This window comes from Zootoca vivipara, chromosome 16, assembly GCF_963506605.1.
Source record: "Zootoca vivipara chromosome 16, rZooViv1.1, whole genome shotgun sequence".
NCBI lineage: Eukaryota > Metazoa > Chordata > Lepidosauria > Squamata > Lacertidae > Zootoca > Zootoca vivipara.
In genome coordinates, this window is record NC_083291.1 from 20,279,747 (window position 1) to 20,294,259 (window position 14,513).

The 14,513-nt window shown below is 47.9% G+C and overlaps 1 protein-coding gene across 1 annotated transcript in view; it reads right to left on the reverse strand.

Moving 5' to 3' along the window:
• Nucleotides 1-14,513, reverse strand: part of EPHA1 (EPH receptor A1) — an 81,755-nt gene that overhangs the window by 11,446 nt on the left and 55,796 nt on the right. Inside the window, exons 5-11 of the mRNA XM_035097046.2 lie at nt 11,495-11,650; nt 8,662-8,997; nt 5,579-5,703; nt 4,953-5,112; nt 2,688-2,781; nt 2,517-2,572; nt 72-194 (exon numbers count right to left, since the gene is read on the reverse strand). Of these exons, the coding sequence (XP_034952937.2) occupies nt 72-194; nt 2,517-2,572; nt 2,688-2,781; nt 4,953-5,112; nt 5,579-5,703; nt 8,662-8,997; nt 11,495-11,650 (1,050 nt within the window). The remainder of the gene's footprint in view (nt 1-71; nt 195-2,516; nt 2,573-2,687; nt 2,782-4,952; nt 5,113-5,578; nt 5,704-8,661; nt 8,998-11,494; nt 11,651-14,513) is intronic.

Here is a 14,513-nt window from a genome sequence, read left to right on the forward strand (position 1 = left end):
AGCAGTATTGGGGATATAGAAAAATGGGATCTCCTGACCACAAGAAAGAGCAGGAACCTCATGATACGCACCTTCACCAATAACAGTCTCCATGGTGACAACGGATGGGTCTAGCTCTTTTGTGAATTCTAGGGCTCCCCTGCTGGGATCGTCATAGGGCTGGAGGTCTACGTATGGCTTCAACCAAATCTCATCTGTAATAAAGAGCCATCGCTGTAAATGATTTCTGCACAAAGGTTTTGCGGCTCTTTCGGTACAGTAAGACGCAAGAACTCCCCCAGCCCACATCACAGTCCTAAATGTATTGGCTTGGGAAAGTAAATCTCACTGTGTAAGGTTGCATCCTAAAGCTACTACTGTAGAGCAAACGTACTGAAGCTGAAGGAGAACAGGAAAAGTTGCCAAGTTTTAAAAGCACTGAATTTTGCCTGCAAAGGAAGAAACAAAAGGACACTTGTGAGTGTGCTCCTAATTCTTCCTTTGAAGCACCTGCGCCTTGAATTTTCCCATGCCCAATGCCACATGCGACATCAGGTGCTGGAAAGATGAGCCTGGATCATCCAATCTCCTGAGATCCGAGGCCCTAACTAGGCCTGAGTGCAGTGGTTTCCCTATGACCATGCTAGGAAAAATATACAGTGGTACCTCTACTTACGAATAACTCTACTTACGAATGTTTCTACTTACGAATAGAGCTCCATCCGCCATCTTGGGTGCGGTTTAGATAGGATTTTTTCTACTTACGAATTTTTAGATAGGGTTGCTTCGACTTACGATTTTTTTCTCCCAATGCATTCCTATGGGATTCGACTTGCAATTTTTTTCGACTTACGAATGTGCATTCGGAACGCATTAAATTCGTAAGTAGAGGTACCACTGTAGATGGATGATTGTGGGGGAAACAGCCATGGATGAAAAGTAAGGTGGAAATTCATTCAAGGTTATAGACACAGGGAAAAATGGGCTGTGGTGGTGGTGGTGAATGAGCTTCTTGCCTGGATATTCAGCTTTTATTTTATAAAATAAAATTGCTGCAGAGATGACTATGGGGTGTGTGTGTCAAGTGCCTAGTGCCTGAACTGCGTGCCCTGATCAAGCACCCGGTTTGAAAGTTACCTGTTCAAATGACATGTTATATAGCTGCAGCTCAAAACCTGCATTAGAATAGTAAATGTCGCAGTGAACTTTTCCCCCAGTGCCCATTTCTACACACCAAATCACATACACCCGACTTCTGCCAAGTGTGAGCAGAGGCACCAGGTTGCCTCTAAGATGGAGGTGGCCTGTCGCACAGCTGCAAGGATGCTGCTTGCCCAGAAATGGAAAGAGGATAAGATGCCTGATGGAGCTTGAAAGAGCACTTGAGCCTGCTGTTGAGTTTGGTAGAAGAGCTGAAATGAATGTGACTAAGCTAACATGACAGAACTATGGCCCTGGAACTTTTGGTAGGATAGGAGACTTGACCATTATTGGAAAAATCAGTTGCTAACCCCTAGGGGCTTCAGACTCTACAAGTAAAAAAACAAAACAAAACTGACTTGTATTTATTCATTGGCTGTGAATGAATGTATGCAGCTGAATCTTTAACCTGGCTATGAAATATGATTGGAATAAATTGTTGCACTCGGAGGATAAGATGCCGACAAAGGTGGACTGGCAGATGAAACTACTTGACTATGCAGAGATGGCGAGACTGACTGGGAAAACCAGAAATCAGGAAGACCAAAACTTCAGTAGAGAATGGGACCAAATACAGAATGTATTTAAAAGAACACTGTAATCACTTGAGCTCCTTGGCAGGCTTTCAATAACTCTTGCAATGTTACAAAGACTTTGGATACATTGGAGGATTATAATTTGGATGAACTATAATATGCAATTGATTAAGATATACTGAATAAAGGACCCACGGAGGGGAGGGGGGAAGTCCTAAGATTCGGAAGAATCTTGCTTGATTATAAAATGTAATTGTGTTAATTGGGAGATTTCTTTTGCAAAACCAATAAAAATATTTTTCAAAGGGGGGGGGGCGTCACATGTGTGTGATGTCACAGTGTGATGTCATGCTGCCTGGAGGGGGCCGAGCACTCTGAAGGAGCCAGCTGTTGAAGCTGCGACGCACAATGCGTGTGATGGCGCACATCAGGCCCCCTCAACACTGAGGGGCCCCGGTCCCTTTCCAATAAATATTGAAGAGGCTGAAGACAAGGCAGCCCCTTAGAGCTGGTGGGCCTGAGTGTGAGCTTGTGCTTGGCAATATGTATCTGGACTTCAGATTGAGGGACGTAGCATGGAGGAGGGGAGGAATTTGGAGCAGAAGTACACCTGCTGAGGAAAAGTTAATCACCACTCTCCCTGCACACACACACACGTCCGTCCGTCCGTCCCCCCAATCCTGCGCTACTGACCATCCCCATCAAAGTGGCTTTTGATATTCTCAAATCCTCGTCTGACTGGTCTGCATGTTACATGTAGTTTGGGGCTCTGAACTCCTTTCCCTGACTCCAGGTGCTCACCTCGATCGTAGCCAGATTGCTTGTGGCATCGCCGGGCTCCACGTCGGTAAGAGTGCCTAAAACAGATAAGGATAAACATCAGAACAGAGATGGTATAGCCATCCAGAGCACAGAACAAACCAAATAACAATGCCCAGGATTCCCTCCACCCTCGAGAACCGCCATCTCTACCTTCGGCAAACAAGGAGACCGACAACCAGACCGATAAACAGCAGAACTCCAAAGATTATGCTGACAATCACTCCTCCAGAGGGCAGCCCAGTGTCTGCAAGAGCAAAATGCAAGTTATAGACACCGTTCCAGCGCCAGGCCGCCCTAGCCAGGGCTCACTACTCCAGAAATATAACTGGATTTCCATAGAGATTCAGAGTAACTGTATGCATAGGTATGTGAAAGGACGGGATTTGTTTCAACCAGATGTAAGGAAAAGTAATGAAGAAGTGGCATTTACGCTTAGAGCCCAATGTCCAATAATGTACCACCTTTGCCTCCAATTTTGCAGAGTACAGACTATGAATTATTTGGTCTATTTTGTGCATATAAATGCTACTTACATGTTTCCTACAATGTATATAAGTGACATAACCCCATTCCCCAGCAAGGCACATCAGCCCCAGGCAAACACAATCCTGATACTTTTTGTGCTTTAATATACACAGAAAGTGACCGAGTATTAAACCCCAACGCTAACAGTGAGCGCCCTGGGTGTTCTTTGCTGTCCTATTTATCAAAATTCTTTATCTATAAATACCTGATCTAAGAGGTCATTGGAAGGACTTGAGGAGCTGAACTGTTATGAAGTGTATGCTTATGATGTCACTGCCAAATTTATCCCAAATGCTTTCTTCAGTATTTACGTTGGGTATGGAACCACTAGTAAGTGAGTGGCTTGGCCAGATCCCAATTACACTTTCAATACTGAGTGCTGTGTGGATAATTTTTTTAAGTGCATTTTGGTCTTTCTTTTTTTGAAAACAATGGTTGGCATTATCCTTAGTTCTGGTTTCCTAAAATGCCTTTGCTGACCTTAATTATCTTATCCTAGGGCCACACTGGGGAGTGGATGGGTTTCAGAGAAGTTTCATACAGCCAGTGTTCTTAGCAGATTGTTGCACATGCTTATGCCACAGCAAATGCATAAGGTTTGCCATCAGACCCTCTCAGGTGTTAGGACCAGCAGAGAGGGCCCTCTTGGTAGTTCTACTTCCCTCAGAAGTTTGGGGGATGTAGTGGCCGAGGAGAGAGAGCATTCTCTGTGACAGCCTCTACGTTGTGGAATTCTCTCCCGACAAGAGGTGCGTCTGGCTTCTTTACAACTTTTGGTGGATGCTGTCAATGCACCTCTTTATCCTGGCCTCTGATATCTTATCAGCACCCAACCTATTCTTGTGACTCGCCTTAACTGTTTTTTCTCTCATGAATTTTAAGTTGCTGTAACATGCTCTGGGCATAGCTGCCAAGTTATCCCTTTTTTACAGGGATTTTCCCTTATGCTGAATAGGCTTCCTCGCGAGAAAAGGGAAAACTTGGCAGCTATGGCTCTGGGACCTGTGGGTGAAGAGAAAGTAATAAATTTAGCAACAAGAGGCACTAGAAAGCCACACAGTCAACAGGGTTTACAGGTTCATGTCTCCAGGAGTTTAGGCACATAGATTTGCCCCACACACTTTATGCATTAATTGCAGGAAGCTGGTGTAACAAAGAGGGCAGCTTCAGGCAGCAAATATGACTGCTGCATGAAACAGCTCTCAGTCTCCAAAGGGAAGTCGTTTGCATTTAGTTTTAGTTTTGCAATGCAGATCTGAAAGCCTTTCTAATTACCATGCAGAAAAACCAAACAGTATATTAGTAAAACAATTTAAAAAGGAAGCTGTGACAGTATCTGGATGACCTCAAGGGTTTTAGAGCCCATTGAGTAAAAAAGATTGTACAGGAATACCCAGGGCCGTCTTAAGCACCTCTGGCGCCGTGGTGCGACGGATCCCTCCGGCGCCCCGTTTTCCAGCGCGACGGGTGGCTGGGCTCAGCGCGCAGTGCGGCTGCCGAGGGCGCTGCTGCGCGGCGGGCAGGAGGGCTTAGCACGCAGCGCTGCTACCGAGGGCGCTGCTGCACGGCCGGCGCCCCCCCCCCCCCGGCGGGCCGGCCCTGGGAATACCGCCTGGAAAAGTTGCAAGGGGGTGTGTGTAAGTTTGTTCCATTTTCCTTATCTTCCTTATGAAAATACACACACACCAGTGGTGTAATGGCAGGTAATGTCACAAACAGCAACTTCAGGGATGGGGTGATTTCCTTTAGAAAAACGACTTGGAGTGGGTGGAAAATTAGCTATGAAGCTACACAATCCCAGTCTGAATTGTTCCTTGCATCTAGTTTAGTCCCAAATCCATTAGCAAGAATCCCTCCTTTACAAACGAAGTGAGGCATCAAGGGGTCTACCTTGTGGAAGAGTGCGGAATTCCTGTTCCTGGGAATATGGCCCAGCTACAGAGTCTGTGATGGAGCGCACGCGCATCAGGTAAGCTGTGTCAGGCTGCAGATTTGCCAGAGTTACTTGGGGTTCCTGGAGGTGCTGGACAGTATAGTGTTTCTCTTCTCCCTGCAAAAGAATTAGGCTGTGCTATAGTAAGGGTTGGGAACCTTTCTGGCCCAGCAGGCAAGATCTTTATCACCCACCTGTCCATCACCTGAATTCATAATAATGGCATCAGGTGACTGACAGGTAGGGTATCCCACCCACCTGCCAAAGTTGGCCCATGGGGGTGCAGGGAGAGATCACAGCCAAGCAGGACTGAACTCCCCGTGCTTCAGCTGATGTGCGGGGAAGGGAGTTCAATGAGGCTTTCTGAAGGGACCAGCTGATCCAACCACATCTCTACCTGCCCCACACCTAACATCACATATGATATCAGGTGTGGTTTGGGGGAAACAGCCTGGCAGGCAAAACTGAATCCATGGGCCAGAGGTTCCAAACCCATGTGCTATAGGACTTGAACAACTTGTGAAATGGAACGAGGACATTTATGAAGTTTGCAGGTGTTGAGCAAAGGAAGAGCATATCTCACCTTCTCAAAGTACATAACCTCATAGTTCACGGAGCTACGGCTGCGGTGTCGTGTCGGTGACCAAGTCACAGAGAGGCTGCTGTCATTTCGCCTTGCCAGGATGAGATCAGTCACCTTGCCAGGGACTGCACATAAAGAAAGGAGAGATGGTCAAAGTGTAACCTGTTCTCTGCAGCAGGCTAGCAATTCATCCCACACCCCCATTCCCTTAGTGAAAGCTCTGGATCTCATTGCTTTTCCTGACTCTGCCCAGTTAGCAGCAGATTGGCTAAACCTAACAAATTCTGAAATATCAACAACCTCAGATATGCAGATGACACAACCTTGATGGCAGAAAGTGAGGAGGAATTAAAGAACCTTTTAATGAAGGAGAAAGAGGAGAGTGCAAAATATGGTCTGAAGCTCAACATCAAAAAAAACTAAGATCATGGCCACTGGTCCCATCACCTCCTGGCAAATAGAAGGGGAAGAAATGGAGGCAGTGAGAGATTTCACTTTCTTGGGTTCCATGATCACTGCAGATGGTGACAGCAGTCACGAAATTAAAAGACGCCTGCTTCTTGGGAGAAAAGCAATGACAAACCTAGACAGCATCTTAAAAAGCAGAGACATCACCTTGCCAACAAAGGTCTGTATAGTTAAAGCTATGGTTTTCCCAGAAGTGATGTATGGAAGTGAGAGCTGGACCATAAAGAAGGCTGATCACCGAAGAATTGATGCTTTTGAATTATGGTGCTGGAGGAGACTCTTGAGAGTCCCATGGACTGCAAGAAGATCAAACCTATCCATTCAGAAGGAAATCAGCCCTGAGTGCTCACTGGAAGGACAGATCGTGAAGCTGAGGCTCCAATACTTTGGCCACCTCATGAGAAGACTCCCTGGAAAAGATCCTGATGCTGGGAAAGATTGAGGGCACTAGGAGAAGGGGACGACAGAGGACGAGATGGTTGGACAGTGTTCTCAAAGCTACCAACATGAGTTTGACCAAACTGCGGGAGGCAGTGGAAGACAGGAGTGTCTGGCGTGCTCTGGTCCATGGGGTCACAAAGAGTTGGACACGACTAAACAACAAATTCTGCACTGAGCTTGCCCTTCTCTGAGTCAAAGTAAGGTGGCCACATTTGGACTGTCATTAGAGCAGCAGACCAGGAGATAGGTAGATATCACTCATGGGGCAGAACTTGCTAGCATCCTTCACACCTACTTTAGCTCCCATTTGATTTAACTTCCTTCCTCTTTTTTGATACTGTTGCTTGTACACAGAAATGCATTTCTAAGAATGACACAACTATTAAAGGCGTCTTGAGACACAAGGGTGTGAATTTCCAACGCCACTTTTGTTTCTGGGAATCCCACAGACTTCAGAGAAGAAACCACAAAGCTGTCTGTGCCACAGATATGTCTTGGATTAACACTGCATTCAAAAAGACCACTTCTCTTTATAAGCTGCTTTCTGCAGCATAAAAATTTGACTCTTTTTTTAAAACAAAAAACAAAAAACACATAGACGAGGTAGAAGGAGCAGTTCATGTGTTTATGATCATGGCACCAGGGAACTCAAAACAAATTTTGCCCATTTGCCTGGCAACTCTTAGCCTGAAGAATCAACTTTCCTATTCCACTGATGCATCCACAACAAAGGTTTTGCAGATTAAATACTGCACGGTTTGTGATAGTGGCCCCTACTGGGGATGGAAAGGCCTGACAGGGATATGGGAAATGATTTTGTTAGCTTGGGTGAACACAAATAGGCTTCTAATTCTGTTGCCTTCATAAAGCAAACAGAACGATAAGAGTTCTGCCAAGAGTGACTAGATGCATAAGAGGCTGAAGAGCATCTACATTACAATAATCGGTTTATTAAACTAGTTTTCAGACCAGCACAACAGGCTTGCTACATCTGCCAAATTTCTCTAGAGAACAGCATTCCCCACCCCACCCCTGCCCTAGACAATAAACCGCTGAGCTTTAAATACTGGACAAATGTCATAGCCGGTACAATGGGGAAATTGTGTTGACCAAATACAGCACCCTGCTCAGCAATTACGTATCTCTCTCTTGAGGGCTGCAAATGCTTTACAGTCATTACCTCAACATTCCTTTCACCGGAGGCGGGGAGAGCCTGTGATAAGATGTTGATGGACTACAACTCCCATCATTCCTGGCTGTTGGCTACGCTTTCTGGGACTGACTGGAGCTGGAGACCAGCAGCAATTGGAGCCCGGCCCCCATTCTGCCATACACCAGCCCTATGATCCCCATATTGTTGTGTGGGTAGGGAGCTGAGGCTGATAAGAGAGCGGACAGTCTTAATGCTGCCTAATGCAGACCCTCCAACATTTCTCTGATGAAAATAGGGATGTCCTGTTCCATAATAATAACAATAATAACAACCCATCTGACTGGGTTGACCCAGGCACTCTGGGCGGCTTCCAACATATATAAAAACATAATAAAACATTAAACATTTAAAAACCTCCCTATACAAGACTGCCTTCAGGTGTCTTCTAAAGGTTGTATACCGTAGTTACTTATTTCCTTAGCTCAGGGGTCCCATACCCTCCAACATTTCTCTGAAAATAGAGGTGTCCTGAGGAAAAGCGGGACATTCTGGGATCGAATCAGAAACCAGGACGGCTTCTGCAAATCTGGGACCGTCCCTGGAAAATAAAGATACTTGGAGGGTCTGCTAATGAGTTCATGGCTGGAACATGAAGAGGGTCAAGGATTCCCTTCCTCACAGCTCATACTTTTAGCCCCTACAGTACCTCAGATTTTGTCAGGATCCAAGCATTGAAGACAGTGATGGCCAAACTTGGCCCTCCAGCTGTTTTGGGACTTCAATTCCTGATCATTGGTCCTGTTAGCTAGGGATGATGGGAGTTGTAGGTCAACAACATCTGGAGGGCCAAGTTTGGCCATGCCTTACCTAAGAATTGTAAATTTGCCCCCCGCACACACTCATTTGCAATTAACTAATCCACTGCAGCATAAGGGGGAAATGAAGCTCAGCTGCTGCTACAATTTTAATTTGCTTTTGTTGTGCTCACTTCCTCTTCCCCATATACGTCGCAGCGACTCACCTGCGTGGCCCACCAAAACTCGGACAGGAGAGCTGGTGCTGCTGTGCAAGGCAGGGGTGAGCTCTGACACACCATTATGAGCCCGTACAACGAAGCTGTAATTGGTGAAGGCCTCCAGGCCGCTCACAACCACATTCTGCTGGGTGAGGTCTATGGCGCCAGGAGAAAAAGCCACGCTGCTCTCGCAAGGTCTGCACTTTGGGGAACTGCAACGCTGGCAGGAGACGCTGTAGGAGAGGTCTTTGCGCCCACCCTGATCCGTGGGTGCCTGCCACGAAAGGGTGACCTCAGTCCCCTCAATAAGTACGGTGACATTGTGGGGAGCCGAAGGAGGGCCTGGAAAGGCAAAAGTGAGGCAGCGAGTTAAAAGTATGATCCTGCAAAGAGATTCTAAGCATATCTGTGCCTACCTTAAAGGTTATAAATGCAGTGTGCTGTAGGGTTTTATCTAGATTACTTTTTATTTCCCTGCACCTGGAGGGAAATCCACCTACAGTGGATATAAATATCTCCATTCCAACATATTATTATTATTATTATTATTACCGTGTTTCCCACATTTTAAGACACCGTCTTATATTTATTTTACCCAAGAAAATAAGCCTATGGCTTATTTTCGGGGGGGTGTCTTTTTAATTTTTTTTTAACTGTAATTACGGCAGCCAGCGTTGCTGCTGCTGGGTTCCGGAGGCAGCCTGCAGGGTCGGTGCCCAGCTGCGCCGGTGCTGGACACTGGAGAGAGCAGGAGACTGAGCAGCCACTGCGGCATCGCGCTGCCAGAGACTCGCAGCCACTGAGGAGCTTGCGGCGCCGGGGCTTGCGGGCGGCTCTCGCCTTTCCGCCCTTTCTCCTGCTCCCGGGGGAGACGTGGCTTCTATTCCCCATTGCCAAGGAAACAGCCCGGGGGAGAGACGCCAGAGCTGAGGCGCCCCCCGCCCGCGGATCCCACGTGCCGCCGAAAACGGCAATGCTTAGGGCCCCCCACTCCTCGCCCGAAGTGGAGTAAGGCCCCCCGAGCAGTCCAGGGCTTGCTTCCGAATGCGCAGGGACAGGACTGCGCTGTTAAACTCTTTGCAAACTCCTTGCCCAAAAGAAAGCTGTCCTGCAGAGTGCCGGATCGAGGAGCCGGTCTGCAGAGTCAGCGCCCAGCAGCGCGGCGCTGGATTGAGGAGGCGGTGCTTCGTGCGGAGCTGCTGGGCGCCGACCCGGCAGGCCGCTTCCTCGATCTGGCGGCCTCCCGGGTTGGCGCCCAGCAGCGCCGCGCGGAGCACCGCCGGTCTGTAGAGTCAGCGCCCAGCAGCGCGGCGCTGGATTGAGGAGGCGGTGCTTCGTGCGGAGCTGCTGGGCGCCGACCCGGCAGGCCGCTTCCTCGATCCGGTGCTCCGCGCGGCGCTGCTGGGCGCCCACCCGGGAGGCCGCCGGATCGAGGAAGCGGCCTGCCGGGTCGGCGCCCAGCAGCTCCGCACGAAGCACCGCCTCCTCAATCCAGCGCCGCGCTGCTGGGCGCTGACTCTGCAGACCGGCTCCTCGATCCGGCACTCTGCAGGACAGCTTTCTTTTGGGCAAGGAGTTTGCAAAGAGTTTAACAGCGCAGTCCTGTCCCTGCGCATTCGGAAGCAAGCCCTGGACCGCTCGGGGGGCCTTACTCCACTTCGGGCGAGGAGTGGGGGGCCCTAAGCATTGCCGTTTTCGGCGGCACGTGGGATCCGCGGGCGGGGGGCGCCTCAGCTCTGGCGTCTCTCCCCCGGGCTGTTTCCTTGGCAATGGGGAATAGAAGCCACGTCTCCCCCGGGAGCAGGAGAAAGGGCGGCAAGGCGAGAGCCGCCTGCAAGCCCCGGCGCCGCAAGCTCCTCAGTGGCTGCGAGTCTCTGGCAGCGCAATGCCACAGTGGCTGCTCAGTCTCCTCTCTCCCATGCCCAGCGCTGCTGGGAGCCGACCCTGCAGGCATGGCTTATTTTCGGGGTATGTCTTATATTTTACAAAGGCTTTAAAATCCTGCCATGGCTTATATTATGACTCCGTCTTAAAAAGGGGGAAACACGGTATTATTATTATTATTATTATTTTCATTTCTATACTGCTTTATGTTTTAAATTTAAAAAATCTCAAAGTGGTTTTTACAGACCATTAAAACATCAAATGAAACAATCCAGAATAAAACCATTTCAAACTTCAAGGAAAATGTTTCAGATCCTTCTCTTAAGTGACATTTTGCTTCCTCCATCTTTACTTACTTAATGTTTACGGCTGTCCCATGGCAGAAGTACTCTAGGAAGACAGTGTGGGGTAGTGGTTAGTGTGTCGGACTAGGACCTGGGAGATCAGGGTTCAAAACCCTGCTCAGTCATGAAGCTCACTGGGTGACCTTGGGCCAGTCACAGCCTCTTAACCTACCTCACAGGGTTGTTTGTAGGGATTAAGAGAGGGAACCATGTACTCTGTGGCTAGAGTTTAGACATCTGGAAGACATATAAAGGAGCAGCAATTCGGAACCTCCAGATCAGTTTGGTCCACAAGGCCGTTTTGGGCAGGCTGCACCTACCCTGTCATTTGCATGACATCATGAGACATCAGGTGCAGGACAGGTAAAGCCACAGCTGCAAAAGAACAACCAGGAGCCTTTGCATGCGCTCTTAATTGTTCCTTTACAGCTGCAGCTTGCATTCAGCGCCACTTAAATTTAGAACCGAATGCCACTTGCTCTCCTTTTGGCAGGAATCAGAGCCACTCAGGAGCTTTCCTATTTGTTGAGTAAGTGCATTTTTCCAGGTAGGTGCGAACGGGGTTTCACCTGCTCATCTGGGGGACCACAGTACCCCCAACCAGGACTTACGAGTACAAGCAGCAGTTTCGTCCTCAGTGGGAGTCCGAAAGAAGTTTTCGTGGCAAGGGCAGCTTGTGGCAGCAGGAGAACTGGAGAAGCTGTTTGGAGGGCATTTGAGGCACTGGTCAGTCTTCAGTGAGTGACGATAGAACCCTGGCTGGCAGGCTATGGAAAGAAGAAGCAGATTAAGTCCCAAGTAGCTAACTGAAGTGGATGCAATTAACCATACATTTTGGCTATACCTATTTCTTTTAAAATCCAGTTTAGGAATGCAATTATTTAGGAATACAACCACCCAGCAAGAGGTGCAGAACCTTATCCCTCTAGATCAGGCATCCCCAAACTTCGGCCCTCCAGATGTTTTGGACTACAATTCCCATCTTCCCCGACCAGTGGTCCTGTTAGCTAGGGATCATGGGAGTTGTAGGCCAAAACATCTGGAGGGCCGCAGTTTGGGGATGCCTGCTCTAGATGTCTCCATACATGGAACATATCTAGTTTCAAACTTCACAGAGGAGTTGGAGATCTTCACCCCTGATCAAGGAGCAACATCATCTCAGATTTAAGTCCCCTTTGGATAATTTTCAATGTCTATTCACCGCCATTTTTCTGCTCTCCTCATATTCTCTTCTTCATGCCTATATTCCAGGCATCCCCAAACTGCGGCCCTCCAGATGTTTTGGCCTACAACTCCCAGGATCCCTAGCTAGCAGGACCAATGGTCAGGGAAGATGGGAATTGTAGTCCAAAACATCTGGAGGGCCGAAGTTTGGGGATGCCTACTATATTCTCACCAGTACCACCCAAAATGCAGGGATTGTCTCTTGCTACACTTTTACCCACCCAGTTCTGGCTTGGTTTACACTCAACTTGGCTTTGTGCATCAAGGTGGCAGTGGAAATTCTCAGCAGAAAGTGGAGCTCTGATTGGCTGGGTGTTGTGCACCATGACCCATGTTGGCTTGAGCCAAACAGGAAGCTGTGGCTTTTAATGGTCCGGGGCCTCAGCATGCCATTCCAGCAGTAGGTGAGAAACATGGGGGCAATGCAGTGTTGGTGGCAATAATCCGGGCTTCGTTTAGGCTACAATTCTGTGGGAGTGCCAGAAAAGCATATCATATGGTAATAGAGGCACTTGAAGGCCAAACTAGAAGCGGCTTGTCCCAGATGTGCATTTAAAAAATATACATAAACTTTGCGTGTCCGGTGAGCCACCAAAACAGAACCATCCAGTGTGTATCTGCAGCTTAAACAACTTGCCCCTGCCATGGTCTCAGTTAGAATGGGGAGTCTCTGCATCTTCTATCTGCAATGGGGATTGGAATTCTTATGGCTGCAAGTACCGGTACATGCTTGGAAGTTTATGGGTAACGAAACAGCTGAAATCTTTGAAGCCACAGCAGTGGCTGAAAACGATGTCCATTGATTTGGAGGAATTCTGTTTGAAGCTGGGTTATATCAAATGCAGAGGAAATGAGGAGTGGCACTGACACTTTTCTTGAGGTGATAGATTTAGGATGGATATGGCATTAATCTTGTCTTTGAATCGTATGCTTAGGATTCTCATCCTCCCCCCTTCTTCTTTTTTAAAGTAACTGTAGTTGCAGAAGAGGAGAATGATCCATAACAGGACTTCAACCCACCTTACGTCTCTGTGGAAAAGAGGTGGGCTACAAACAGTGTTCAAAATGCCCATTGTTCTAGGTGCATTTTGTGACAGGGAATTTCATTAGCAAGAAGTAGTTTCTAAGTTCTGGGCGCAGTACTGCCCCTAAGATTTCAGATTACAACTGCAGAGTGGAAGGAAAGGAGGACCTTTCTCTGCCTCCCCACGTCCAGCTACTCTCTCAAGACTGGAAAAGAGACCCTCTTAAGAATATTAGGGGGGTGGTCAGGGGAAGGACTAGACCATGTGAAAAATGAACACAATATTTCAGCTGCAGTTCATTCATTTCCAGCCTTGTATTCTTGTTATAAAAAAAGTGCGCCTAGGCCAGGCATCCCCAAACTGCGGCCCTCCAGATGTTTTGGCCTACATGATCCTTAGCTAAGAGGACCAGTGGTCAGGGATGATGGGAATTGTAGTCCAAAACATCTGGAGGGCCGAAGTTTGGGGGTGCCTGGCCTAGACATTTCGCTGTTGCACCCATAACCTAGGTTTAAGGTGCCATTTACGTAGCTCCTAGCTTTCATATCTCAGTTTCTAACACTGGCTACAAATGTAATGAAATAAATATAATAACGCTGTATTGGTGCAAGGTACTTTTAAGTATAATTTAGGGCAGCAGTAGCCAAGATGGCACTCTCCACACGTTTTTGGACTACAACTCCCATCATTTCTTGACTATTGATCATGGTGGCTGGGGCTGATGGGGGCTGGAGTCTAGCAACATCTGGAAGACATCACATTGGCTATCACTGCTGTAAGGATCCCTTCGGAGTATTAAAAACATTCAGCGAAATTCTGAAAAGAGCAGCTATTCACTTATACAGAAAAGAGGTTCCCCCTGGGGGGCACCTCTGAGATTTGAGGTTATAGTTGCTCTTTTCCCTGGTGACTACAGTCCCTGCATCTCAAACCTGCTCCTCCATCTTCACAGTCCCATCCGGCTCTTGGTCACACTAAAGCAGGCATCCCCAAACTACGGCCCTCCAGATGTTTTGGCCTACAACTCCCATGATCCCTAGCTAATGGGAATTGTAGTCCAAAACATCTGGAGGGCCGAAGTTTGGGGATGCCTGCACTAAAGTGTGATAGAACACTCAGAACTGAATTTCATATATCAACACTGATTTCCCCCAAAAAGCAGCTCTGTGACGAAGAATCAGGTTCCCAGTCTCTTTAAAGCAATTAAAAGCAGCATGTGTGCTCGCATGAACATGGATGCGAGTTCCAGTGGAACAGCCCCCCCCCCGGAGGTGGTGGACTCTCGTTCCTTGGAGGTTTTTTAAAGCAGAGGTTGGAGGTCCATCTGTCAAGTATGATCTAGCTGAGATTCCTGCATTGCAGGGGGTTTGACTAGATGACC